The following is a 25,484-nucleotide window of genomic DNA, read 5'->3' on the forward strand; positions in this document are numbered from 1 at the left end:
CAAAATATTGAGTATAGTTTCCTGTGCTATACAGTAGGTCCTTGTTCATTATCTATTTTACATATAGTAGTGTATATATGTTAATCCCATCCTCCTAATTTATCCCTCCACCCCAGCAAAAGCTTTTTAAAGAAATATTTAATGAATTTAACAGTAGGCCCAAAACAGAGGTAGTGGTCATAATCTCAACCAGACACCTAAAATAAATATACAATCTAAATAATCAAGAGTATTTGCTCTAAACATGCTATCTAAAGACAAGTCCTCTTAAGGACTGATTGCTGTACCTCTGCCTCTCTCATAAAATCATTCATTCTAGGAGTTGCCACTGGTACAGAGGATATAACAACAAATCTGGTCATCTATAAAATGGGGACAATTCCTGTCTCACAGAACTGTTTAAGAATTAAACGAATTAGGGCTTCCCTGGTGGCAGAGTGGTTAACAATCTGTCTGCCAATGCGGGGGACATGGGTTCGAGCCCTGGTCCAGGAAGATCCCACATGCCTCGAAGCAACTAAGCACATGTGCCACAACTACTGAGCCTGCGCTCTAGAGCCCGTGAGCCACAACTACTGAGCCCATGTGCCACAACTACTGAGCCTGCGCCCTAGAGCAACGAGAAGCCACCGCAGTGAGAAGCCCGTGCACCACAACGAAGAGTAGCCCCCGCTCCCCACAACGAGAAAGCCCACGCGCAGCAATGAAGACCCAACGCAGCCAAAAATAAATAAATTTTTAAAAAAAGAATCAAACGAATTAATAGATAAAGCCCTTGGAACACGGGGACCTAAGCACTACATAAGCATTAGCTATTATTACATTTACGGTATTGCTATCCCAATGAGGTGAGAAAGGGTGGGAGAGAAGGAAATGATTCTGAGAAAAGTATTATACAAGAGCTAAAATGGAGGTGAGCAAACAATGCCGAGGCCCACAGTCCAGGCCGTAGGGTTAAGTCTTGTGGTCAGCGGCTCATGGCCAGAACTACCTGTTGGACAGGAGTCAGCGGTCCAGAGTTGGGCCCTGGTGTTCAGGAGGCAGCGCCCAGTCCTTGGGTCATTCACTTCCCTCTCTCGCGATAAAATTAGGGCCTGGAGGCCCAGGGTGGGAGAAGGGCCCGGACCGCCTTCTCCACCCTCCACATTTCCTCAGTTTGCGGAGCGCGGGACGGGCGGCCGACATAGCTTTGGCCTAACGGGGGTAAGTAGTGAGTGGACTGCCGCTGGCTGTGCGAACTACACTTCCCACCATGCAATGGGTCAAGAGGGGCTTCCGGTCTCCCCCGGCGCCTCGCAGGTTCAGCTGGGAGTTTTCATTGACCTCCGAGCCACTCTGGCTCAGAGGAGCTCAGGTCCCCTCTAGGCCCCTCCCCTTTCTGAGGAGGGGTGACCTCGCGGAGTCCCGCGAGCTGCTTCCTTCTTCCCCTCTCATTGGTCCAGCCTAGCTGCCATTCCTGTGCGAGGAGGAGAACTGGTTACTGATTGGTGGATTCCGTTTGGCGCCAACTAGGAAAGGGAGGGCGGGGCATTGGCAGGCCCTAGTGAGCAGCTATTACCGCGAAAGGCCACCTCGGCAGCGACAGCCCGGGAGGGAGGTGAAGGTCGGCCTGGTTTTCAGCACTCCCGGGCTGGGCAAGAGAGTGAAAGAAGAGTGAAGAGAGTGTGAGACCGGGCCGTGGCCTCGCGGTCTAGCCGCTCTCCCTCCTAGACCTGCCCCGCTTGTTTGGATTTAATCTTCAGGTTGCCGGCGCCCGCCCGCCGGCCTCGCGGAGTGAGGGGAAGCGCTCGCGCCTGTGGCTGGCGCCTGCCGAGTCCGGACACCCGCCCGTCCTCTTCGCTTGCCCGCGGCAGCCGCGTCCCTGAACCGCGGGGTCGTGTTTGTGTTTGACCCGCGGGCGCCGGCAGTGGGGCGCGCGGCCGAGGCCAGTGCCGGCGGGGCGGGGCGGGCGCGGCAGAGGCGGAGGAAGAGGGAGCAGAATCCCTGGGAGGCAGGGCGCCGCCATGGAACTGGGCCCGGAGCCCCCGCACCGCCGCCGCCTGCTCTTCGCCTGCAGCCCCCCTCCCGCACCGCAGCCCGTCGTGAAGGCGCTGTTCAGCACGCCAGCCGCCGGGGGCCTGTCGCCTGTCACCAGCCTGACGGTCACCATGGACCAGCTGCAGGGACTGGGCAGGTGAGGAGGGACCGAAGAGCGGTGCCTCAGGCCGCTGGCCTCCCAGACGGCTTTCGGGTAGATCGGGCCGGGAAACCGGCCGGGAGAAGAGCGAGACCTGCCTGTCCGCCGCTTGGGGGCGGCCCCACCGGCGGGGGCCCGCCATGTGCACCCGCCCCCCCCCCCAGGCCGAATGTTGGGCGGGAGAGGCCGTTCGGACCCTCTAGGGCCGCCCTCAGCCCCGAGCCGGGCCCGGTAGGGGGTGGGTCTGCCCCGACTCCCCACCTTCGCCACCCCTTTCGGATTGCCCTGTGCTCTTCTGTCCCTATTCCAGGAAGCTCTTTGAAATCTCCCTCCACGCGGGAAGAGCAGGCCCTCCTAGGCGCTCACTTCCACCCTTTGCTGAGCCACCTCGTAGGAGCTTAGTATCCTGTGAGCTTTGTTTCCTTTTCAGCAAAGGGACGTGGCATTTTCTTTCCTGGCGTTTGCAAAATCGTCGCAATCCCTCGCCCCGTGCACCTTCCTGATGTCCACCCCGATGCTTTCCTAAGACCAGGTCTTTTTATTCAACTTTCCATGCCACAAATTTCCCTGCTGTTTTCCTTATTGCAAAAAATGCATCCCACCGTTTTTCTGGTGAAACTGCTTTCTCTTCAATCTTGGACGTCACATTTTCTAAATAAGCACATGTCTTTTCCAATCTCTGAAAAGCAGGAACTTGTCCTATTCACCCCTGCTCCTAGCTCAGTACCTAGAACACATGCTCTCATTTCAGGAAATACTCCAATAGTCTTCTTTGTCGTCCTGTCCTATAGTGTGACCCAGACCATGCTAACCCACTCTTTTCTCACCTCCTTTTATGCTCAAGTGCTAACTGGGTGTTCTGGGTGGCCAGGTGTTCTGTGGTGTGGTCTGAAAGTAATGATGGTTGATGGCAGCATGGCAACTTGCCATGTCATGGCCTGTCTCCTGTATGTAACCTTTTAATTATGTCCTAGAGCTATAGAGAGTGTTACTTTTCTTGGTTTCAGTGAGTATGAACAGCCCCTGGAGGTGAGGAATAGCTGTCTGCAGAGAATGGGCTCCTCCGAATCAACTGATTCAGGTATTCTTTTAGTCTTAAACATTTTTATCATGTGTCTGCCGTGTGGGAAGCAATACTTGGAATTTGCTGAAATGTGCACTTTCACCTAGAAACTTAGTTTGGTGAGTTGAGATAGTAAACAGAAAAGTCCGGCATTGAGTTACAAACACCCTTAACAACAGTACAAAGAAGCCCCTGTGGCAGTTTATGAAGAGAAGAAACGTGTCAAGTGGCCACAGGGAGGTGGTTTGTGCTTGGTGTTGAGGATGAGTAATAGTGTGAAATTAACCATACCACTCTACGTGGCATTCAGGAAATCTTATTGGTTAAAATGCTGAGTCAATTATTGGATATATAATGAAATTATTTCAGTGAGCCTGCTATGGAGAAACTGTGCCAGTGCATTTTATTGTAATCCATAAGTTCATGTTACTGCAAGGTATATTTGCACAGATGCTTTAGGTTAGGGAACTGCAAGAGCAAAAGTCTTAAAATGTAGGCTTCTTAAGAACCAGGGATAGGATTGTGGCAGTTTGGCAAGGGAGAATGTCAGGAGCAGTAACACCTAACTTCCTGTACGATTATTTAGACATCGTGGAGGAAAGGTGTGCGCTAGGCAGGCCCTGGTGGCTCTGGGCCATGCTGAGCAGTGTCTCCTCTATTCTGCTGCCGTTGGTGAGTTTAGCACCTCACTTTATGTTATTTTGTTGAAGGCAATAAATACTTGCCTTGCTTGTCAGAGAACATAATTGTATTTTCCAACCCGCTGAGTTGTGCATATGATCTGACAGGATATAAGATATTTGAAACCAAAACTATTCCAGAAAACAGGTACCTATTCTTTCCGTGGTTGGAACTCATAGAAAGTTAGCCTGGGTAACCTCTATCTGAATAACGAAGCAATCATGAGGTTTGGTTTAGGAACTTTTTTTTATTTTGATTGAAGTATAGTTGATTTACAATGTTGTGTTAGTTTCTGGTGTACAGCAAAGTGATTTAGTTATACATATATATAGTTCTTTTTCATTATAGGTTATTACAAGATATTGAATATATATCGTTCCCTGTGCTATACAGTAGGACCTTGGTGTTTATCTATTTTATATGTAGTAGTTTGTATCTGCTAATCCCAAACTCCTAATTTATCCCCTCCACCTCCTCCTTTCCCCCTTTGGTAACATAAATTTGTTTTCTACATCTGTGAGTCTGTTTCTGTTTTGTAAATAAGTCACGAGGTTTGGTTTAATTCACTCTCCTCAAATCCTGTTTTCCATGATGCTATTTGCAAGTAGGAAAGGATGAGTAGATATACTATGAAAATATTTAGACTTTTACAAAAGTTTTGGCAATCATGGAGACTCAACTTCAATTCTGTCAAAAGTCCAAGCCATGAGCCTTTGTTGATGGCCTTAAAGAAACAGTACTAGTAGTTTTATTTATTTATTTCAATGACAAAGTGGTGCATCATGTATTAAATCCTGAGAGGTGTTTTGTTTGTTTGTTTGAATTTCCCACAGGCTTCTGTCTGGATTCTCCTGGGCCCTTGGATAGTAAAGAAAAGTACGTATTCACTGCTTTTAAATATTTGTGTTTAGAAAAACTTTATTTATTTATTTTTTTGTGGTACGCGGGCCTCTCACTGTTGTGGCCTCTCCCGTTGCGGAGCACAGGCTCTGGACGCTCAGGCCCAGCGGCCATGGCTCACGGGCCCAACCACTCCGTGGCATGTGGGATACTCCCGGACCGGGGCCCGAACCCGTGTCCCCTGCATCGGCAGGCAGCCTCTCAACCACTGTGCCACCAGAGAAGCCCTAGAACGTGTATATTTTAAGAGAAGACCTGGGCTTGCTTTTTTCACTAGAAGCCCAGCGGTGGAGATGCTTATGAGAACAGGACAGCTTCAGAAATCTATTTTTCCATCTTGCCTAAAATGGGAATGTTTGACTCTCCCCTCACCCCACCAAACTATAGGTTTGCATCTGCTAATATGTATATCTCTTTACTTGCTTTATTCTCATTATTTACTTTCTGATTTCATTACAGCCTTGAAAATCCCATGAGGAGAATAAATTCTCTGCCTGTAAGTTAGTTCCCTTGTCTATTTTGAGCCAATACCTATTATCTGCCCCTTAGCTACCAGTATAACCTTGATAGTAGACCTTAATTTATACAGACTGCTTTTCCTTACTTTGTCTCATAAACATTCAAAACACTCTACCTAAAGCAACTTCAATAATGGCTACCTCTTGAGGGCTTTTTCTTCCATCTCTAACTATTAGAGTTTTATCCAACCAGGAAGGGGGTTCTTTTTATGTAAGTGATGTTATTTTGGGGTTGATTTGGTACCTAAGTCCTTGCTGAGAGGGCTGTAGATGTTGTGAAGTTAGATGTAAATCCATGTAGTGGGAACTTCTATCTTGTGTCCTCTCAAGGTGGAGCCCTAGGCACATTTACTGGTTACCCACTGCAGTGTATGAGGGGCTAGGTCTCCCCAACCCACCACCACCATATGTTTTTTTCTTTTAGAACTGAGTTTCCATTGAATTTTCATTTATGTACCTTAATTCCTCTTTTCACTTTAATAGCAGAAGCTCTTGGGGTGTAGCCCAGCTCTGAAGAGGAGCCATTCTGATTCTCTTGACCATGATGTCTTTCAGCTAATTGACCAGGATGAGAACAAGGAAAACGTGAGTGTGGCGTTAATCTACTCACCTGGGGGCACAGGTCAGACCCACAAGTGTTCATGGCTTATGGAGAAGTAGCTGGGCTGGCTGCTTCCTGGGAGACTAAACCTTCACCAAAGTCATGATGGTCTTTGGAGTCAGAAAAACTTAGATTTGAATCCTACTGCTTGCTGGCTGTGACCTTGGCTTTTTTTTAGCCTTCTTTGTTTCTTTATGAAATAGGAGTAACAGTCCCTTGTAGGATTATTGTGGGAATTAAATAAGGATAATGTAGATAAAGCATTTCAAATGGTTCCTGGCAGGTAGGAGTTGCTCAGAAGGTAGCTCTGAGTAGGAATTATATCCATGAACACTTTATCTGGAAGGGTCTGGCCAGGCCTTCCTTGCCTCTTTGTGCTGACCCTGGGATGAGTTAGAAGTTTAGGGAAATGCTTCTTGACAGTATTTGAAAGAACAGAGCCAACAAGTCCCAGGGGATCTCAGAGTAACTGAAATGGTAGCTTAGAAGGTGAGTTGGGGTGGTGCAGCCAAAAGTCCAAGAACGTCCTGGCCTGGCTGTTCTCACACCTGGCGGGGCCCCTTGCACAGAGTAGGCACCAAAAGAGTTCAGTGAATCAGCTCAGCTTTCCCAGTCTTCTTTCTCACTGTATTTCCATATCTATTTATTTCCATATCATACTTCTTATAATCTTCCAGACTTAATACTTCCAGAACCTACTGCTTCCATGAACTCTCCCAGTGATTCCTTTGGCAACTTGCAAGATGTCCTGAGGGAGATACAGAAATGAGTTCCTGCCTTGAGTGCTTAGAACACTACGTCTCCCTCTGTGTAGTACATTTAACCAAACAGTCTAATGCTATTGTACTCATGCCTGGTTTCTCTCCCCACAACCCCAGGTTGGCTTCTCCCAGGGTTGCCTGCTTAGAGCTTCATTCTGGAGGGGAAACAGCATAGGTTAAAGAGCTCTTGCTCTGGAGTTGTCCAGTCGGGTTATGAAGCCAGATCTTCGGCACATCACTTAACCTATGGGCCTAGTTTCCTCATCTCTTAAAGTGGGGATGATCGGATGGATAAATGAGCTAATGCACTGAAAGCACTGTATGGGCATGTAAATACTCTGTGATGTTAGCTGTGCTTAACAAGTTCTTCAGTGGATATTTTAGGGTAGGGGAATTATTAGTGCTATTAAACTTTAAGTAAATGAAATCATACAGTATGTATTCTATCACTTCTGGCTTTCACTCAACATTATGTGAGATTCATCCAAGTGGTTGAATAAACCAGAACGGTTTTTGGTTTTTTTTTCTCGTTTTATTGAGAAATAATTGACATTTATCACTGTAAAGTTAAGGCATACAGTATGATGGCTTGATTTACATGTATTGTGAAATGATTACCACAGTAGGTTCAACTAACATCCATCTTCTCATATAGATACAATAAAAGGAAAAGAAAGGAAAAGGGGAAACTTTTCTCCTTGTGATGAGGACTCCTAGGATTTACTCTCTTATCATCCAGAAGTGTTAGCTATAGTCATTATGTTGTCGTTAGTTTTTTTCCCCATTGCTTTTAGTATGGAAAGCAGTAACTTTAAGTGTTTTCCACTTAATTATCTCCTATTGGTAGGAAGAAGATGGAAAATATAAAGCCCTCTTTTAAGTTTAGACTGAAAAGTTTTTATTCCTATTCAATTATATTGAAATGAAATTGCTTTCGATTTTAGAAAGTTTTTTTTATTTGCGATACGCGGGCCTCTCACTGTTGTGGCTTCTCCCGTTGCGGAGCAACAGGCTCCGGACGCGCAGGCTCAGCGGCCATGGCTCACGGGCACAGCTGCTCCGCGGCATGTGGGATCTTCCCGGCCCGGGGCATGAACCTGTGTCCCCCGCATCGGCAGGCAGACTCTCAACCACTGTGCCACCAGGGAAGCCCTAGAAAGTTTTTTTTTTTAATTGAAGTATAGTTGATAGACAGTTGTTGATTTAGTTTTTAACTTACAGTGTTTTGTGTACCTGGCAGATACTCATGTGTTTATTAGGAAATACAGTGTTTGTGGTAAGAGAAAAAAGTGCTGTATTAGAAGTTAGCTTTTGACAGAATCTTTGAAATTCTTAATTACACAGATCCAGTATTGGAATTAGATCAGAAATGGGTTTGGAGGCAGGTGATCAATACCCACTCCCTTGCTTGTTTCCTGAAGCTATAGCTGAGACCCTAGAGCTGGTTTTCATAGACAGTGGATGATGTCTCAATTTACCGTCTTGCAGGAAGCCTTTGAGTTTAAGAAGCCAGTAAGACCTGCATCTCGAGGTTGCCTGCATGCTCATGGACTGCAGGAGGGTAAAGATCTCTTCACACAGAGGCAGAACTCTGCCCCAGCTCGGATGGTACGTGCTCTGGCTTTCATAGTCCTGGGAGTTTCTGATGGGAAGAGATGAAAGCACCCTCTTTAACCTAGAGTTGAAGCAGTAGCTCTTGCTGTCTTTACCTTGACTTTGTTTTTTGAAACTAGACTCACATTTTTCGTGTTTCTGCTGTGTCTGGAGAGCAGACAGGCAGAAGCAGAAGTGAGAGGTGATATGTTTGAAATATTGGACTTGAGCAAGGAATATTTGACCTTGTCAATTATGGGAATTCTGCAGGCGTCCTGGGTCATTCTTCTGAATGTATGTATGGTGGGATTGTATGTCTTACTTCAAACTTGTCTTTTACGATGCGTCCTGAATGCTGAGAGGTACTTCCCAGAATGATTTTGTTTGAAGAGAGCACTTGTCTTCTTCCAAACTTGGTTTATTAAGAACTATTATGTATACCAGTGAACCCATTGCCTATCAGGCTACTTGACAGTATTTGGGGCCACTTGTCCCACAGTTATTTACTTGCCAGAGACTGTCATTACTTCCTAATTTCCTACTGATGATCTGACAGATAGCTATGGACTAGAGAGGCCCAGCTTGAGCAAAATGACCACATTTGGTTTCCAGGTTTTTCTGGGAACTTGCATCTGAAAATACAGCTTTCCAGTCTGGCTTAAGGTCTGAGGTTCAGGTTCAGCTAGTATCACTACTCTGTCTAGCATTTGCACAATGCAATTTATGTTCTCCTGTCTTTAATCTTCATAAGCCTGTGAAGTAGCTGGAATTACCCCACTTTACAGATTGGGAAAGTATGGTCAGGGAGGTTGGGTGATTTGCCAAAGGACACAGATAAATGAAGACCAGAATTAAACAGTCTGCTGATTCCCAAGTACACAGTAACCCTCTGAGAGCTGGGTATCCAAAACTAAATATCTCTAGTGTACACCTGAAGAACACAGCACCAGGGTTTCCTGTAATCACTTGGCCATCCCTAATTGTAGGTGCTGAGGGTACAAACTGAAAGAAAGCCAGTGCTAAGCGCAATGGTTTGGCTTTTGATCATGTCAGAGGGTATTTCTTTCTTTCTTTCTTTTAAAAATATTTATTTATTCATTTGGCTGCATTGGGTCTTAGTTGAGGCATGTAGTATCTTTGTTGTGGCATGTGGGATCTTTTGTTGCGGTACATGGGGCTTCTCTCTAGTTGTGGCATGCGGGCTCAGTATTTGCAGCGCACAGACTCTCTAGTTGTGGCACGTGGGCTCTCTAGTTGTGGTAAACGGGCTCCAGAGTGTGCGAGCTCAGTAGTTGTAGCACGCGAGCTCTCTAGTTATGGCACGCGGGCTCTAGAGCGTACGGGGTTAGTTGCCCTGTGGCATGTGGGATCTTAGTTCCCGGACCAGGGATTGGGCCTGAGTCCCCTGCATTAGAAGGCGGATTCTTAACCACTGGACCACCAGGGAAGTCCCAGAGGGTAGTTCTTTTGTATCCTTGCTTTTAGTCTTTAAGCACCATCTATATTTCCTCATAATGGCTCCTTGGTGCAGGAATCATGGAGGAAGAATTAGGTCCTGTCCAGAGATTGTCATTTTCTATAGCATATCTGCACCTGGGAACGCCAGAAGCTGGGTTACAGAAATTGGTATTATACCATAGGGTGAGCCTTCAGTCGGTGCTGCCCCATGATAAGAGTTACCTGCTCCTAGGCTCTGCTGGCTGAAAAACTGCCAGTGTGCCCAGGGTGTGCTCAGGTACACTTGTGGAGGATGAGAGGCAACCCAGAACTTGTTTTATATTGTGAAGCAAAGCTAGTGCCTGAACCAGAGTAGGCCAGCTGCAGAGAGGACCCCTAGGTGAGGTATCTACTCAGAAAACCAGAGGGCTGCTTGAGGATTAATGCATTCATACCCCAAAGAGATTCGTTGCTATGGGAGAGAAAAAAATCTATCTCTGAACTTTTTTCCTGGCTTTGGGAAGTGCCTGGAAAAGAAATAATTCATCATCATCAATGTTTTTATTAGCAGTGTTTATCTCTAGATGGTAGATTTTTGAGTGGTTTTTATAAATTTTCTATACTAAATATATATTCATTTTATAATGGGGGTTTTACCTGAAAAACAAGATAGTGTTGCTTAATGAGATATACTCTATATTTTGACTCCAGGAATGGTCTCTCTTAGGGAGAGTATAGTGGGGAGAAAAGCTTGGGCTTTGTGGTCAAACAGGTGAGCTGTGTGACCTTGGTAACCTCTCTTAAGCATTGGTTTCCTGATTCGTTAAATAAAAAGAACAGGATTAACTACCCTTAGTGTATTGTGAGGCTTAAATGGGATTATACATAAAAGGTTATATCCTAGTGTCTGGCACAAGTAATTCCTCAGTTAAAAGTGAGCAACTGTCATTTAAATTCCAGTTCCAAGTCTAGGATGGACTTTCTTTGTTGCGGCATGCGGGATCTTTCGTTGCAGCTCGCAGGCTTCTCTCTAGTTGCAGCACATGGGCTCCAGAGCACGTGGGCTCTGTAGTTGGTGACACGTGGGCTCTCTAGTTGTGGCGTTCTGGCTTAGTTGCCCCATGGCATGTGGGATCTTAGTTCCCCAACCAGGGATCCGAACCTGTGTCCCCTGCATTGGAAGGTGGATTCTTAACCACTGGACCACCAGAGAAGTCCCTAGGATGGACTTTCTAGAACTTTCTTGACTTTATATCCCTCTGTCAGAACTGGAGTTACAGAAGCATTCTCTAGTCCATTCTGTGGTTTCCATAGAGACTTGGTATCTTCTCACCCTTCCTCATTTTAGCAGATAATCACTTTGTCACAACCCCCATGCTGATCCCTGTTCACCAATTATGATCCTCAGAAAAAACAAACCTTGCCCTTCACAAGAGGCTAGCCCCAGATCTCACTGTAAGGTGAATTGCTCCTGGGGAGTGTTCTTTGTAAAGGCTACTTGGCCTGACTCTACTCAGAACTGTGTGTGGACATCAATTCATTTATAATCTTAGGTTTTCATTTTCCTTTGATTAGAGCTGCTAAAACTTCTTACAAAAAATATAATATGTTTTCCTCATAAAAACTAGTGACCCATCCAAGGAAGTCAAAGCTAATTATTTATTAACAAGCCATGAATTCTGTCTTGTAGCTTTCCTCAAATGAAAGAGATGGCAGTGAACCAGGGCATTTCACTCCTTTTTTTATGCCCCACTCCCCTGTGACTGCCACTTTGTCTGATGAGGATGATGGCTTCATGGATCTTCTCGATGGAGAGAATCTGAAGGTACTATGTGTGTGTGTTTTCCCATCCATTTTACTGACTACCCTGGAGAGAAGTCATCTGAAAAGGAACAGTGATCCCCCAACTGGCGGATATTTTTATTCATTTGTTGGGAATTTATTGAGACTCTGCTTCTAGCCTGATTAAATCCTATGGAGGAGTTCAAAAGAAGACACTGATGTGATTCTTCTTACCCTGAAGGAGCTGACAATCCATTTTTCTGGCAAGAGATATGAATCAGGAACAGTGGAAGAATAGCTGCCACGTGGCGTAAAGCTGAGGAGAACAGGGTGCCTCCTCACGGTCCCTCAGGGGCATACCTTTAGCTATGCTCAGATAACAGGACTGTTAAGTGTTACTCTTTTCTGACCTTAAAATGTTGGGGACGGGGAAGGGGGTGAACATTAGAATGCTTCCTATCCAGGTCTTTCTGGTATTCTGCAGGAAGAATTCTAAAGCATTTAAATTAATGTTGTCTCTGCTGGACCTTTGTGACGCAGTTTTTCTTTGTTTAGAATGATGAAGAGACCCCGTCCTGCATGGCAAGCCTCTGGACAGCTCCCCTTGTCATGAGAAGAACTACAAACCTGGTAAGTCCCAGTGTGTCTAGAGGGAGCCACAGGAATCAAAATTGTTTCTTTTGAGATTCTGTGGTTGGGTCTATGGGCCTTTCCCTTGACTGGTCGCTAGTGTTTCCTGGTGTTAATGCACACTGTTTTTTCAAGTTTGTTTGGAGTTGTTTTTGTTTTTGTTTTTGTCCTCATTGGAGTGTGAGGAAGTCTGGGTAATATAAAATGCATGCAGTTCTTGTTTTTATAATTTCTAGTTCATCTCAACTGTTCTTGGTCAGTTAATGTCTTTTCTATACAACTCTGACCTCTCTATTAACTTCTTTAAGATCACTGGATAGTGCTGGAAAATATCTGCTAAACTGAATTTAAGAGACTCAGTTATTCTCAAACTCTGTCAGATTTGGTATCAGCTTAGATTTTAACTGACAGCTTCGTGGGTGAGCAGTTTGTATCTGACAAGGAATTTGATCTCAGGCAGCAGGAATAGAAAGACTTCTGCTACAGGTACCATCTGTACCCACCCAGCCGATGGCTCTGTAGCAGATAGCGCTATCCTTCCTTAGGAGTGTTGACTGGAGAACCCTGGCCCAGAACAGAAAAAGGAGATGTTAGCCCTGCCCTGTTCTGATGGGGAAGGAGAGGACACACTGGACTACCGTATTGTTTTACTTTCCACAGCTGAGAGAATGTGGAGAGACTGGAGCACATTCAGAGAACACCCAGTAGAAGGAGGAGACTCAGACTGTGATAGATATTATGGACTGGTTGAATAAGTTGGGACAGAAAGGCTTCATTTGAAGAGGAATTAATTAGTCTTTTTTTTTTTGGCCTCACTGCACGGCTCGCAAGATCTTAGTTCCCCAACCAGGGATTGAAAGTGCCGAATCCTAACCACTAGACTGCCAGGGAATTCCCTGAAAAAACCTTCTCAATCTGAAGCCATTAGTCTGAAGACTGTTTACTTTTTTGTTGTTGTTTGTTTATTACTTTTTTATATCATTCTCATTTATTTACATTCCTTAGCATCAGCACACTTGGCAAACAACAGTAACTCACAAAATCTCTCTCTCTCTCTCTGTCTCTGTCTCTGTCTCTCTCTATCTACATATATATATATTTTTTTTTTTTTTTAAATACCCACCTATCTATATAGACTGTAGGCTTCTGTTTCCATCAGGGACACCTTCAAACAGTCAGACGCAAGGCTGTGCCTGTACAGGAACATATCCTCATTTATGCAAACACCTAGGGAAAGTGAGATAGTATCACAATACAAATACAGTTACACACCCTTAGGTATACATATAAACTGATAAGTATATGTGTGTGTATATATATATATATTTTGTGTGTGTGTGTGGTACGCGGGCCTCTCACTGTTGTGGCCTTTTCCGTCACGGAGCACAGGCTCCGGACGTGCAGGCTCAGCGGCCATGGCTCACAGGCCCAGCTGCTCTGCGTCATGTGGGATCTTCCCAGACCGGGGCACGAACCCGTGTCCCCTGCATCGGCAGGCGGACTCTCAACCACTGCGCCACCAGGGAAGCCCTGATAAGTATATTTTTAAGTATCAGTGTCCCTGAACTATAAATATGGAACAAATGAACTACAGTCTTGAAGCCACTTACACATTATAGTAGATTAATGTGCAAAGCTCTGAGGGAATAGGCTACCCCAGTACAAATGTTATGATGAAATTTACTAGGTCCTTTTGAAAGACAAAATTATATACAGCGTGAGAATGCTTAGGAAATGGCTATCAGTTTTATAAGTTGGATTTAAAAATCATGAATAGTATGTGTGGGCCCTTCACAGTGGGGGGTTTCCTTTCACAAACATAGTAGACTCACAATTGCCAGGGGCTGAGTTGGCACTGGGGTTTCTGCCCTTGAGGAGCTTACAGTTCCTCTGAGATCCTATTGAAAGCAGTAAGCCCTCTTCCCAAAAATGCTTCCAGCTCTCTTAGGTAAAAAACAACAACAAGACAAAACTGACCTTGCTTTTCTGAACAACATACTGTTAAAATAAACTTCAGAAAAATAAGGGGGAAATCCTTGGTCTCTAGGAGAGCCAGTGTGGGAGTGACACACTTGCTGGGTGACTATCAGGAACATTTCAAAGAAGAGGCAACACTGAAATTTTGGTATCAGCTTGAAAGGGAGTGGTTTACAGGGTATGAAAGGGCATTCAGCACAGAAGGAAAAGCCCTGCCAAGGAACACTGAGTTGTGAACGGGCTGAGATGAGTTTAGAGAGCTGAAGTCAGACTGTCTTTACCCCTAGTCAGGTGGGCTGCCCTCAGACTCTGAGAAATTAGTCTTTAAAAGATCAAGTACTATAGCACATCTTCGTGTATTTCCTTTGGCTTTGTAAGTCTTGAGTTAAAATGCTCTGGTACAGGGATTCCCTGGTGGCGCAGTGGTTGAGAGTCCACCTGCCGATGCAGGGGACACGGGTTCGTGCCCTGGTCTGGGAAGATCCCACATGCCGCGGAGCGGCTGGGCCCATGAGCCATGGCCACTGAGCCTGCGTGTCCGGAGCCTGTGCTCCGCAACGGGAGATGCCAAAACAGTGAGAGGCCTGCGTACCACAAAAAAAAAAAAAAAAAAAAAAAAAGCTTTGGTACAATCCAGAAAGAAAACAAACAAGTAGAGAGAAGGACTTTTGAACACAGTTTTGAAGGCACCCCTGCCCCCTGCAAACTTAGACTCAACTCTATTTTACCACCTTAACTGGCTCTGATTTATAGTATAATCCAGCTACCGCACACCCTTCTGGATTAAGGTGGGCTGTTAAAGCCTGTTCAAGCTGTTCCAGCAAAGTGCAAGTAATAAACTAGAAGGGAAGAGGAAACCAAAAATGTGTCCCTGGCTGGAAGGTAACAGTTATTTGACGCTTAGGACCCTGTGCAGACAGTAGGCTTTTGAGGGCATGGATAGTCTTCCTCATTTCCATATAATGTCAGCTTTAGAACATGTTCATTGAACACCAGGGACTTGGTGTCTACAATGTGCCAGGGACTAGATAAATGGACAGTGTCTGTTTCCTAATTTAGGATGGATCAATCTTAAACCATCCCAGGAAGTCCTTGATCTATTCTCTTTACCATTCAAGTGAGTGTATGTTAATGAAATACATTAAATGGGTCTCTTTCCCCACCCCCACCCCCACCAAGGGCAATCGTTGCAAGCTGTTTGACTCCCCTTCCACGTGTAGCTCCACCATCCCGTCAACGTTGAAAAGACCAGACCGATCGCAAGAGGAGTCCCCACGTGGAAATAGGAAGCGGAGGAAGAGCGTGGCTGGGGCCAGTCCCGAAGAGGCAGCTAGTCCAAAGAAGCCCCAGGAGGTTAGTTATGCAGGTTCTTTTTTGCTCAAGGACTGTGATATTGTATCTTTCAGTTCTAAAATGTCCATTTGATTCTTTTTCTTTGCTGAGACTTGCTGTTCTTGTTTCTCATTTGTTTCAATCATGTTCATAATTGCCTGTTGAAGCATTTTTATAATGGCTACTTTAAAATCCTTGTCAGGCAATTCCAACGTCTGTTTCTGGTGTGGCTTTCTGTTGATTATTGTTTCCTATTCAAGCTGAGATTTTCCTGGTTCTTGGTATGACAAGTGATTTTTCAGTTATATCTATATTCTTTGGATATTATGAGGCTATGTAACTCTTCTGTTTTAGCAGTCAGTCCTCTGGTACTGCAGGAAGGTGGGGATGGAAGTTCAGGTTCCCTTGATATGCCACCTAGGGTGGGGCAAGCCTCATGTTTGCTGGGCAGGATTGGGAGTTCAGGCTCCCTTCTAGGCCTCCGCAGACACCATCCCAGTGGAGTAGAGATTGGGACACTTAAGTACAGCTGGGCAGGGGTGGAAGTCTAAGCTCCCTACTTGTTGGGCCATGGAGTAGGGCCATAAATTTTTTTCCTTGATGTTAGTTTTAATTTTTCTTGTGTCCTGTTCTATGTAGATATATAAATTTCCCACTACTTTAGGTTTGTCTCACAACTTTGATTGTAGTGTTTTTCATTGTCAATTAGTTCTAGGTATTTTAGTTCTTTTATTTCCTTGTGATGAGAACTCTTAGGATTTATTCTCAACAACTTTCATATATACCATACAGCAGGCTTAACTGTAGTCATCATGTTGTATATTACATCCCTGGTACTTATTTATATTATAACTGGAAGTTTGTACGTTTTGACCACCTTCCTCCAATCCCCCTCCCCCACTGCCTGCCTCTGGTAACCACAAATCTGATCTCTTTTTCTATGAGTTCGGTTTTTGTTTTGGTGGTTGTGGTGATGGTTTGTATTGTGTTTTTTAAGTTTTTTCATTCCCCATATAAGTGATGTCATATAGTTATTTGTCTTTCTCTGTCTGACTTATTTCAGTTTCACTTGGCATAATGCCCTCAAGGTCCATCCATGTTGTCGCAAATGGCAGGATTGCCTTCTTTTTGTATGGCTGAGTAATAATCCATTGTGTGTGTGTGTGTGTGTGTGTGTGTGTATCACAACTTTGTTATCCATTCATCCGTCAATGAACACTTAGGTTATTTCCATTTCTTGAATATTATAAAGAATGCTGCTCTAAACATGGGGGTGCAGATATCTCTTTGACATAGTGTTTTCGTTTCCTTCTAATATATTCCCAGATGTGGAATTGTTGGCTCCTAGTTAGTTCTGTTTTTGATTTTTTTTTTTTCTTTTTTGTCTGCTTGCTGCACTGCACGGCAGGTGGGCTGTTAGTTCCTTGACCAGGGATCAAACCCATGCCCCCTGCATTGGAAGCGCAGATTCTTAACCACTAGACCTCCAGGGAAGTCCCTATTTTCAATTTTTTTGAGGAACGTCCATACTGTTTCCCATGGTGGCCATCCCACTTTACATTCCCACCAATATTGTACAAAGGTTCCCTTTTCTTCACATCCTTGCCAACACTTGTTTCTTGTTTTTGTTGTTGTTGTTGTTGTTGTTTGTTTTTGGCATCACCATGGGGACTGCGGGATCTTAGTTCCCGACAAGGGATTGAACCCGGACCCCCAAAGTGAAAGTGTGGAGTCCTAACCACTGGACCGCCAGGGAGTTCCCTCTTTTTTTTTTCATTTTTATTTATTTACTTATGGCTCCGTTGGGTCTTTGTTGATGCGCGCAGGCTTTCTCTAGTTGCGTCGAGTGGGGGCTACTCTTCATTGTGGTGCTCGGGCTTCTCATTGCGGTAACTTCTCTTGTTGCAGAGCACAGGCTCTAGGCCCACAGGCTTCAGTAGTTGTGGCTTTCAGGCTCTAGAGCGCAGGCTTAGTAGTTGTGGCACATGGGCTTAGTTGCTCTGCGGCATGTGTGTTCTTCCCGGACCAGGGTTCGAACCCATGTACCCTGCACTGGCAGGCGGATTCTTAACCACTGCACCACCAGGGAAGTCCCCATCTTTTCTTTTCGATGATAGCCATTCTTATAGTCATGAAGTGATATCTCATTGTACAACAGTTTGATTTTCATTTCCCTAAACGATTAGTGATATTGATCATCTTTTCATGTACCTGTTGACCATTTGTGTATCTTTAGGGAAATGTCTATTCAGGTCCTTTGCCTACTTTTTAAAACCAGATTATTTTAAAGATGCAGACGTAGAGAATGGACTTGAGGACACGGGGAGGGGAAGGATAAGCTGGGATGTAGTGAGAGAGAAGCATTGACATATATATACTACCAAATGTAAAATAGATAGCTAGTGGGAAGCAGCTGTATAGCCCAGGGAGATCAGCTCGGTGCTTTGTGATCGCCTGGAGGGGTGGGATAGGGAGGGTAGGAGGGAGATGCAAGAGGGAGGGGATATGGGGATATATGTATACCTATAGCTGATTCACTTCGTTGTACAGCAGAAACTAACACAACATTATAAAGCAATTACACTCCAATAAAGATGTTAAAAAAAAGATTGTTTTTTCGCTATTAAGTTGTATGGATTCCTTATATATTTTGGATATTAACCCCTTATCAGATAATATATTTTGCAAATATTTTTTCCAGTTCTATAGGTTGTCTTTGCATTTTGTTGATTTCTTTTAATGGGCAGAAGCTTTTTAGTTTGATGTAGTCTCAATTATTTTTTATTTTGTTGCTTGTGCCTTAGGGGTCAAATCTAAAAAAGTCATTGCCAAGACTCATGTCAAGGAGCTTTTTTCCTGTGTTTTCTTCTAGGAGTTTTATGGTTTCCTGTCTCACATTTAAGTCTTTAAGCCATTTCAAGTTATTTTTTGTGAGTAGTGTAAGATAGGGGTCTAATTTCATTCTTTCACATGTTTATATTCCGTTTTTCCAGCATGATTTATTATTGAGAAGACTGATCTTCTCTTCATTGAGCATTCTTGGCTCCCTTGTCAAATACTAGTTAATGGTATTTATACAATTTATTTTGTAAACATGCACTTTAACTTTTCTTGTGGACTTGCTGGGTCCTAGGCTAGGCATGTGTTTAGCTTTAGCAGACACTGCCATATAGCTTTCCAAAGTGGTTGTCCAGTCAGCCCTCCGTATCTGGGGGCTCCGCATCCATGGATTTAACCAACTTTGCAATGCATTCTTTTTTTTTTTTTTTTTTTGTGGTATGCAGGCCTCTCACCGTTGCGGCCTCTCCCGTTGCGGAGCACAGGCCCCGGACGCGCAGGCCCAGCGGCCGTGGCTCACGGTCCTAGCCGCTCCGCGGCATGTGGGATCTTCCCGGACCGGGGCACGAACCCGTGTCCCCTGCATCGGCAGGCGGACTCTCAACCACTGCGCCACCAGGGAAGCCCCTGCAATGCATTCTTACTGAGCACTAGCTGTACTACGTGTCATTTTATATGAGCATCCTTGGGTGTCCTGAAACCAATCTCACAGATACCGAGGGTTGGCTGTACTCAGAACAGTGTGTGAGAGTTCCAGTTCTTCCACATCCTTACCAGTAGTATCCGGTGTTGTTCATCTCTTTAACTTTAGCCATTCTGGTGAGTGTGTAGTATCTGATTTTAACTTGCATTTCCCTGATAGTTATTTTTCTTGGTCTTAGATTTTCTTCTCTATTACTCAGCCAAGTTTCTAGCCCATATTTCTATTGGGTTGTCTCTTATTTGTGGGAATGCTTTATATATTCAGAGATGAATCTTTTATTGAGATGGATGCATATCTGCCCACTCTGGCTTGCCTGTTCTTACCTAATCTTGTTGTTTTGATGTACAGAATTTCTTGATTTTTTTTAAAACATGTTTTAATTTATCAGTCTTTTTATGTTTCGTGTTTTTTGTGTACTGCTTAAGAAATCCTGCGACTTCCCTGGTGGTCCAGTGGCTAGGACTCCACGTTCCCAATGCGGGGGGCCCAGGTTCAATCCTTGGTCAGGCAGCTAGATCCCACATGCCGCAGCCAAGAGTTTGCATGCCACAACTAAGACCTGGTGCAGCCAAATAAATAATATAAAATACACTAAGTGTATAAAAGAAATCCTTACTTCCCCACGATTAGCCCTTTTGATGTGTCCTTTGAAATATGAGTGCTTCCTTGCTACTAATGACAAAGTGTTCCAGGTTTATCTTGTACATTTCTTGTCCCAGCCTGGAGTCAATCAAAAAGCTCTGGTTTCTTTTAGTGGAAAATACAGTTGACCCTTGAACAACATGGGTTTGAACTGTAAGGTCCCCTTATACGCAGATTTTTTTCAATAAATACATACTGTGGTACTGCATGATCTGTGGTTGGTTGAATTCGGGGATGTGAGATGGTGGCCCTAAACCCCGTGTTGTTCAGGGGTCAGCTGTATTATTTAGAGAGCACACTGACCTAAGGGCTACTTACTGCAACCCTGGAGCTTCTCAGTGGGTAGAACTAAGAAATACTTTTTTTAGACTTAGCCCTAATTTTAATCCTTTTTTTTTTTTTTAAAAAAAAAAAGGAAGTTTCAGAGCAGTTCAGTTAGAATTGAATTCAGTTCAAATAACAGTATACCTAGTCAGTAACCCATATTCTTTTTTTCACTCTAGATTCAGTCAAATAAGAAAGGTATCTTTTTGCTAAATATGGATGTTAACATTTCAGTCTCTTCTTCCTGACATATTCCAGGTGAATGTTTTCATAAGTTCTGTTCAGAAGCCTGGCCTCATTCTCCACCTTTGATTTGTTACAGATTCTACATCAGTCTTTATGCCTGGTATCTTCCCCAAAAGGGACCATTGAGAATATTTTGGATAATGACCCAAGGGACCTTATAGGAGACTTCTCCAAGGTAATTGCACGCAGAACTGCTCTGTGACGCAGGATTGGCAGGGGGTACCTAAAATGCCCCCCTCAGCCTTCCTCCCTCCCTGAAGTGGTTCCTGGGGTTCCCCCACCCCACCCGACCCCGCCAAGGGGACGCAGTTTGAAGTTTGTTTTAAGATAAGGAAACACATTCATGATCAGGTGTATCTCAGTCTCTGTGGGACTATAGACCTTACTGATGCTGGTCAGAGGTTTCAAGTAGGGAGCCACCCACCAGCCGCCTTGACACCAACCCAAAGACCAGGCTCTCTGGGAACTGTGTTTGTGATTATAAAAGCAGTACTGCAGAAAAGTGTAAAGAAGCAGAAATAAACCTCTAGCCTCACTGTATATAAGTCTGTATATCAAAAGGTCCTCTTAGAATGTCCAGGATTGAGACTAAATTTCTCCATTGTCCAGAGGAGCATGGCCCTAGAGGGAAAAGGCCCTCAGGGAGGTCCAGAGGATGGTCTGCTGATGGCCTCATACAGGTTGGCTGCCTTTGAGCTGTGGTGAAATGTGACACATTCCTGTGTCAGTAGTAGCTTGTTTAGCCACATATGACTTGAAGGTCCCCAGACCAGTCTTTTATGTATTAATGTAGCTAACATTTATGGAAACACTTATCATGTGTAAGGCAAAGATTCCAAAATGAGACACAGTTCCTTCCCTCAAAACACTTAACATACGGTCAGTAAGACATCATGCCACATAGACATGTACCACATGTATCACATGGTAGATTGAAGTAAACATCAGTGCAGTGAAAGCAGCAGACTAAGAAATAAAAGGGTTGGGCTTCCCTGGTGGCGCAGTGGTTGAGAGTCCGCCTGCCAATGCAGGGGACATGGGTTCGTGCCCCGGTCCGGGAAGATCCCACATGCCGCGGAGTGGCTGGGCCCATGAGCCATGGCCGCTGAGCCTGCACGTCCGGAGTCTGTGCTCCGCAATGGGAGAGGCCACAACAGGGAGAGGCCTGCGTACCACAAAAATAACTAACTAACTAACTAACTAACTAACTAAATAAATAAATAAATAAATAAGAAATAAAAGGGTTGTCTCAGTCTCAGCTAGGCGATTGGGGAAGGTTTGGATCTGGGCTAGATATTTCAACCAGGTGGGAGAAATAAGTGGATTAAAAATAGAAGACAACAGGGAGGGGGAAGGGTAAACTGGGACGAAGTGAGACAGTGGCATAGACTTATATATACTACCAAATGTAAAATAGATAGCTGGTGGGAAGCAGCTGCATAGCACAGGGAGATCAGCTTGGTGCTTTGTGACCACCTAGAGGGGTGGGATAGGGAGGGTGGGAGGGAGACGCAAGAGGGAGGGGATATGGGGATATATGTATACGTATAGCTGATTCACTTTGTTATACAGCAGAAATTAACACACCATTGTAAGGCAATTATACTCCAATAAAGATGTTAAAAAATAAATAAAATTTTTAAAAAATAGAAGACAGTTCTAGTCTGAAGGGAAGAGCAAGCCAAGACCTGGGTGTGGTGTATCCTTGCTGGTAGAAGCTTGCACCTGAATTGAAGCTGTGGTTGGTTGTGTTTGTCATAATGACCCCACACATGGCCACGGGATTGGGTGAGCACTTGACTCGGCCAGTCCGCCCTAGTGAGTAATTACTGATGTGCCCGTCCTTCTCCCTCAAGGCTGGGCCCAGCCTCACTCATTCCACCTCCAATGTCTAGCACCATGCTGGACATAGCAGGTGCTCAGTAAACAGTGAAGTCATTCCTCTCTGTGTCCTTTATGTGCTGCACACAGTCTGGCTGCTGAGGTGAGGGTTCCTAACAAAAGCGGGAGAAAAAGGAAATCACCTGAGGTTTCTGTATTCAAGTCTGGCTTACTTGCTGGCTAACCTTGGACAAGGTACCTAGCTTTGACATATGGGAATGGGGATAATGTGCCTTATAAGTCTGTGTGAAAATTCAATGTCAGGATATTAATGAAGTGGCTAGACAAGTAACCAACATATTCTATTAGATTAATGTTTGTTTGTTTTTTTTTCAAGCTGACTCTTACCAGGAAGGCAAGCAATATAAAAATGTTGCATTTTTAAGCTTTTGGATTTGCTAAGTATTTCTCTCTCTCTCTCTTTCTCTCTCTTTTTTTTTAAGTGTTACCTCTTTCATACAGTTGCTGGAAAGCATCAGGATTTAAAATACATCTCTCCAGAAATTGTAAGTCATCCTTTTGGAACCTGCCACACATGGAATCTACGTGTTCCTGGCAGCCAGAGTTGATTCTCCTTGGCTCTCTCTCCACAGATAGCGTCTGTTTTGAGTGGCAAGTTTGCCAACCTCATTAAAGAGTTTGTTATCATTGACTGCCGATACCCATATGAATATGAGGGAGGCCACATCAAGGTATGGATTCCTGAGGCTTGTGGGCGAGCCCTGCTGTTGTGGGAGGCATAGCAGGAGCCCTGGACAGCATCTGTGATTTTTTTTTTTAAAGGCGGAGGTGACACCTGGCTGCTCATTATAATGCTCACATGCTGGTTATAAGAATTGTAAAAAGAAGCAGTGGGCGTGAAAGGCATTTGACTCCTGGTGCACTGAAAGAATGTTCCCTGGTCTGCACTAATCTCTACCACACTGTACGGCAACTGCTTCCTGTTCTGTCCCTCACACCATCACCATCACCATCACCATCACCATCACCATCACCATCACCATCAGGGACATTTCTAAATGGTACCCACTGACTTTTAAGCCATGCCTGGACATGAAGCCATGAGGAGAAGCCAGTCTCTGGCAACATGTCCCAGTCTGTGCCAAGCCTAATGATACCTCTTACATTTATAGTTGCCTGGTTAGTTGGGTGTTGGAACATACTTTCCCAGGAAGAAAGTAATTGGTTGTGCCCTTTTAATCTTTTAACCAATAATATAGTGTTGAAATACGGTAAGGAGGTACTTTAAATACAGTGTTAGTGTTTGCCACTGTCGTGGCCGTGAAAGTCCCGGGCATTCACAAATACCACTCATACAGTGCACACAGTCATAACAGAATTTGAGGTGCCCATTTGAAGACCAGTCTCGAAGAATCATTACTGCGAGTGTGAAACATGAGTCTCTTGGTGCCTTCACAGGGTGCAGTGAACTTGCACATGGAAGAGGAGGTTGAAGACTTCTTACTCAAGAAGCCCATCGTACCTACGGATGGCAAGCGTGTCATCGTGGTGTTCCACTGCGAGTTTTCTTCTGAGCGAGGCCCTCGCATGTGAGTGGGCTCCAGGGCATGGCCCCCATGGTGCTTTTGTGGGACCGCCTGTTGCACATCGAATGTCATTTCCATGCCTTAGCCTACACACATGGTGTGAAAATACCTAGTTTTGTAAAAGTATCAATTCACGTGTAACAGGTATTCTCTCAAATCCTTACCTGTTTTGCAGTCAGTTGATTTCATGAACAGCTTCCTGGAGTGTAGTTTATAGGCTGCCCTAACAGTTTCACAGTAGTCGTCGTGGAGGGCTTTCTGGCTTCCCCAGTCCAGCCTGTGACACAGGTGTTCCCTGTGCAACATCCCCCGAGGATCTGGCCTCTGCTTCATCACCCTCACTCCTGAGTTAGTCCTGGCTACTGCTGGGCATGGCCTACTGTCCAGCCTTCCTTTATATTGAATTAAACTCTGGCTCTTCCAGTTTCCCCCACTGTCCTTATTTCTACCTATGGGGCTACTGTTCTCAGGTGACATCCTTCAGGTACAGTGTGGTTGCTCCTTATGCAAATGCCAGAAGAGTGTCATATCCTCTCTGCAAAACTTGATGTGATGCTCTTGAACACTTGTCAAATCCACGTTTGCAAAGGAGTGGATTATGTTACCTTCAAGTTATTGCCACGTTAGAGTTTAAAAGAAATGCCCCTGCCCCCCCATCCCCACCCCTTATTAATAAGAACTTCTGTTAGGGCTTTGGTGACTAAGGCCCTGTTATAATTTACTACAAAGATAAGTTTTATACCAAAATAAATGAAAGTATAATTACAATAAAATAACATCACTTCAGATTTAAAATAATACTCTGATGCTCTAACAACATCTTTCCACACTCTCACTAATGGTGACAGGACTGGTTCTGAAAATGTGGTCAGAAGTGAGTGGTGGTATTAAAAAGCTAGGGGGAGGGCCAAACAGCTGCCCATCTGTGCTAGTTCCCTTCAGAAAGGACTGCCAGCCTGGACGTGTCAGGGGCTATTGAGGCAATGAAGTTACAGCAGTGAGCAAACAGGACTGACCTGCCGCAGGGGAGGTCCCAGTGGAGAGACGGAAGATGGTTGTGACAAATGCTGAGCAAACAGGGACAGAGGTGGCAGGGAGCAGTGCAGCTTCACTAGGAGGTTCCAAGAGAGACTTTTCTCATGGGACTGGGTTCAAGTTCTTGTGCCACCTTTTTATTTGGAACCATTTCACGCTCAGAAAGAGTGCATGCTTCCCCTGATTTCATCGACTGGTGATATTTTGCTGCATTTGCACACACATAACTACAGGAGTATACAGTACACTACACAATAGTCCATTTTAGTACAGGATGCAAGTAGGTGCCCTGAGACAGGAGCAAAGCTCAGAAGGAAGTAAGGGAGAGACACTGGTCGTGGAGGGTGGAGAATGCAGAGGGAAGCTGGCTGGGAAGCTGTCACCGAAGATTAGGTGCTGGTGGTGGCAGGGAAGATGCTGGGCAGAGATCAGTTGCTAGGGCTGTTTAACTTGAAAATTTGGGAAGAGACCATCTACCTGCCAATACGAGGCAGTGGCACTGGCTCTGAACACTATTCCTGAAGATAACAGGTGGCCAGGAAATCACAAGTCAACACTGATTGTTTCCAAGAATGAAGGTAAAGTTGGGGAGATGTGTGTAAGGAACACTGCTTTCACTGTGTAGAGCTAACCATGCTTTGGCTTTCCTTCCCCTTTATAGGTGCCGATATGTGAGAGAGAGAGATCGGCTTGGTAACGAGTACCCCAAACTCCATTACCCGGAGCTATATGTCCTGAAGGGCGGATATAAGGAGTTCTTCCTGAAATGCCAGGTAAGATGGACTCTCTGGAGGGCGGGGGCCGCCCCTGCACCCAG

At 44.8% G+C, this 25,484-nt stretch overlaps 1 protein-coding gene across 9 annotated transcripts in view; it reads left to right on the forward strand.

Annotated features, from left to right (window-relative positions):
- The first annotated feature begins 1,610 nt into the window (after positions 1-1,610).
- CDC25A (cell division cycle 25A) overlaps positions 1,611-25,484 on the forward strand; it is a 33,836-nt gene continuing 9,962 nt past the window's right edge. For 2 of the 9 annotated variants that reach the window (XR_009542823.1, XM_060162062.1), the window contains exons 1-14: positions 1,611-2,173; positions 3,184-3,257; positions 4,754-4,796; positions 5,280-5,316; positions 5,822-5,923; positions 8,189-8,308; positions 11,421-11,555; positions 12,068-12,142; positions 15,299-15,472; positions 20,281-20,379; positions 22,529-22,591; positions 22,679-22,777; positions 23,505-23,635; positions 25,329-25,440. Coding sequence is in view for 8 of the 9 variants with exons in the window: in XM_060162062.1 (XP_060018045.1) it covers positions 2,004-2,173; positions 3,184-3,257; positions 4,754-4,796; positions 5,280-5,316; positions 5,822-5,923; positions 8,189-8,308; positions 11,421-11,555; positions 12,068-12,142; positions 15,299-15,472; positions 20,281-20,379; positions 22,529-22,591; positions 22,679-22,777; positions 23,505-23,635; positions 25,329-25,440 (1,434 nt within the window). In the remaining variant the exon portion in view is untranslated. Of the gene's footprint in view, positions 2,174-3,183; positions 3,258-3,825; positions 3,912-4,753; positions 4,797-5,279; positions 5,317-5,821; positions 5,924-8,188; positions 8,309-11,420; positions 11,556-12,067; positions 12,143-15,298; positions 15,473-20,280; positions 20,380-22,528; positions 22,592-22,678; positions 22,778-23,504; positions 23,636-25,328; positions 25,441-25,484 lie in introns of those variants that run through there. The other 7 variants (XM_060162056.1, XM_060162058.1, XM_060162064.1 and 4 more) reach the window with 7 other exon arrangements.

The sequence above is a fragment of the Lagenorhynchus albirostris genome, chromosome 10, assembly GCF_949774975.1.
Source record: "Lagenorhynchus albirostris chromosome 10, mLagAlb1.1, whole genome shotgun sequence".
NCBI classification, from domain to species: Eukaryota; Metazoa; Chordata; class Mammalia; order Artiodactyla; family Delphinidae; genus Lagenorhynchus; species Lagenorhynchus albirostris.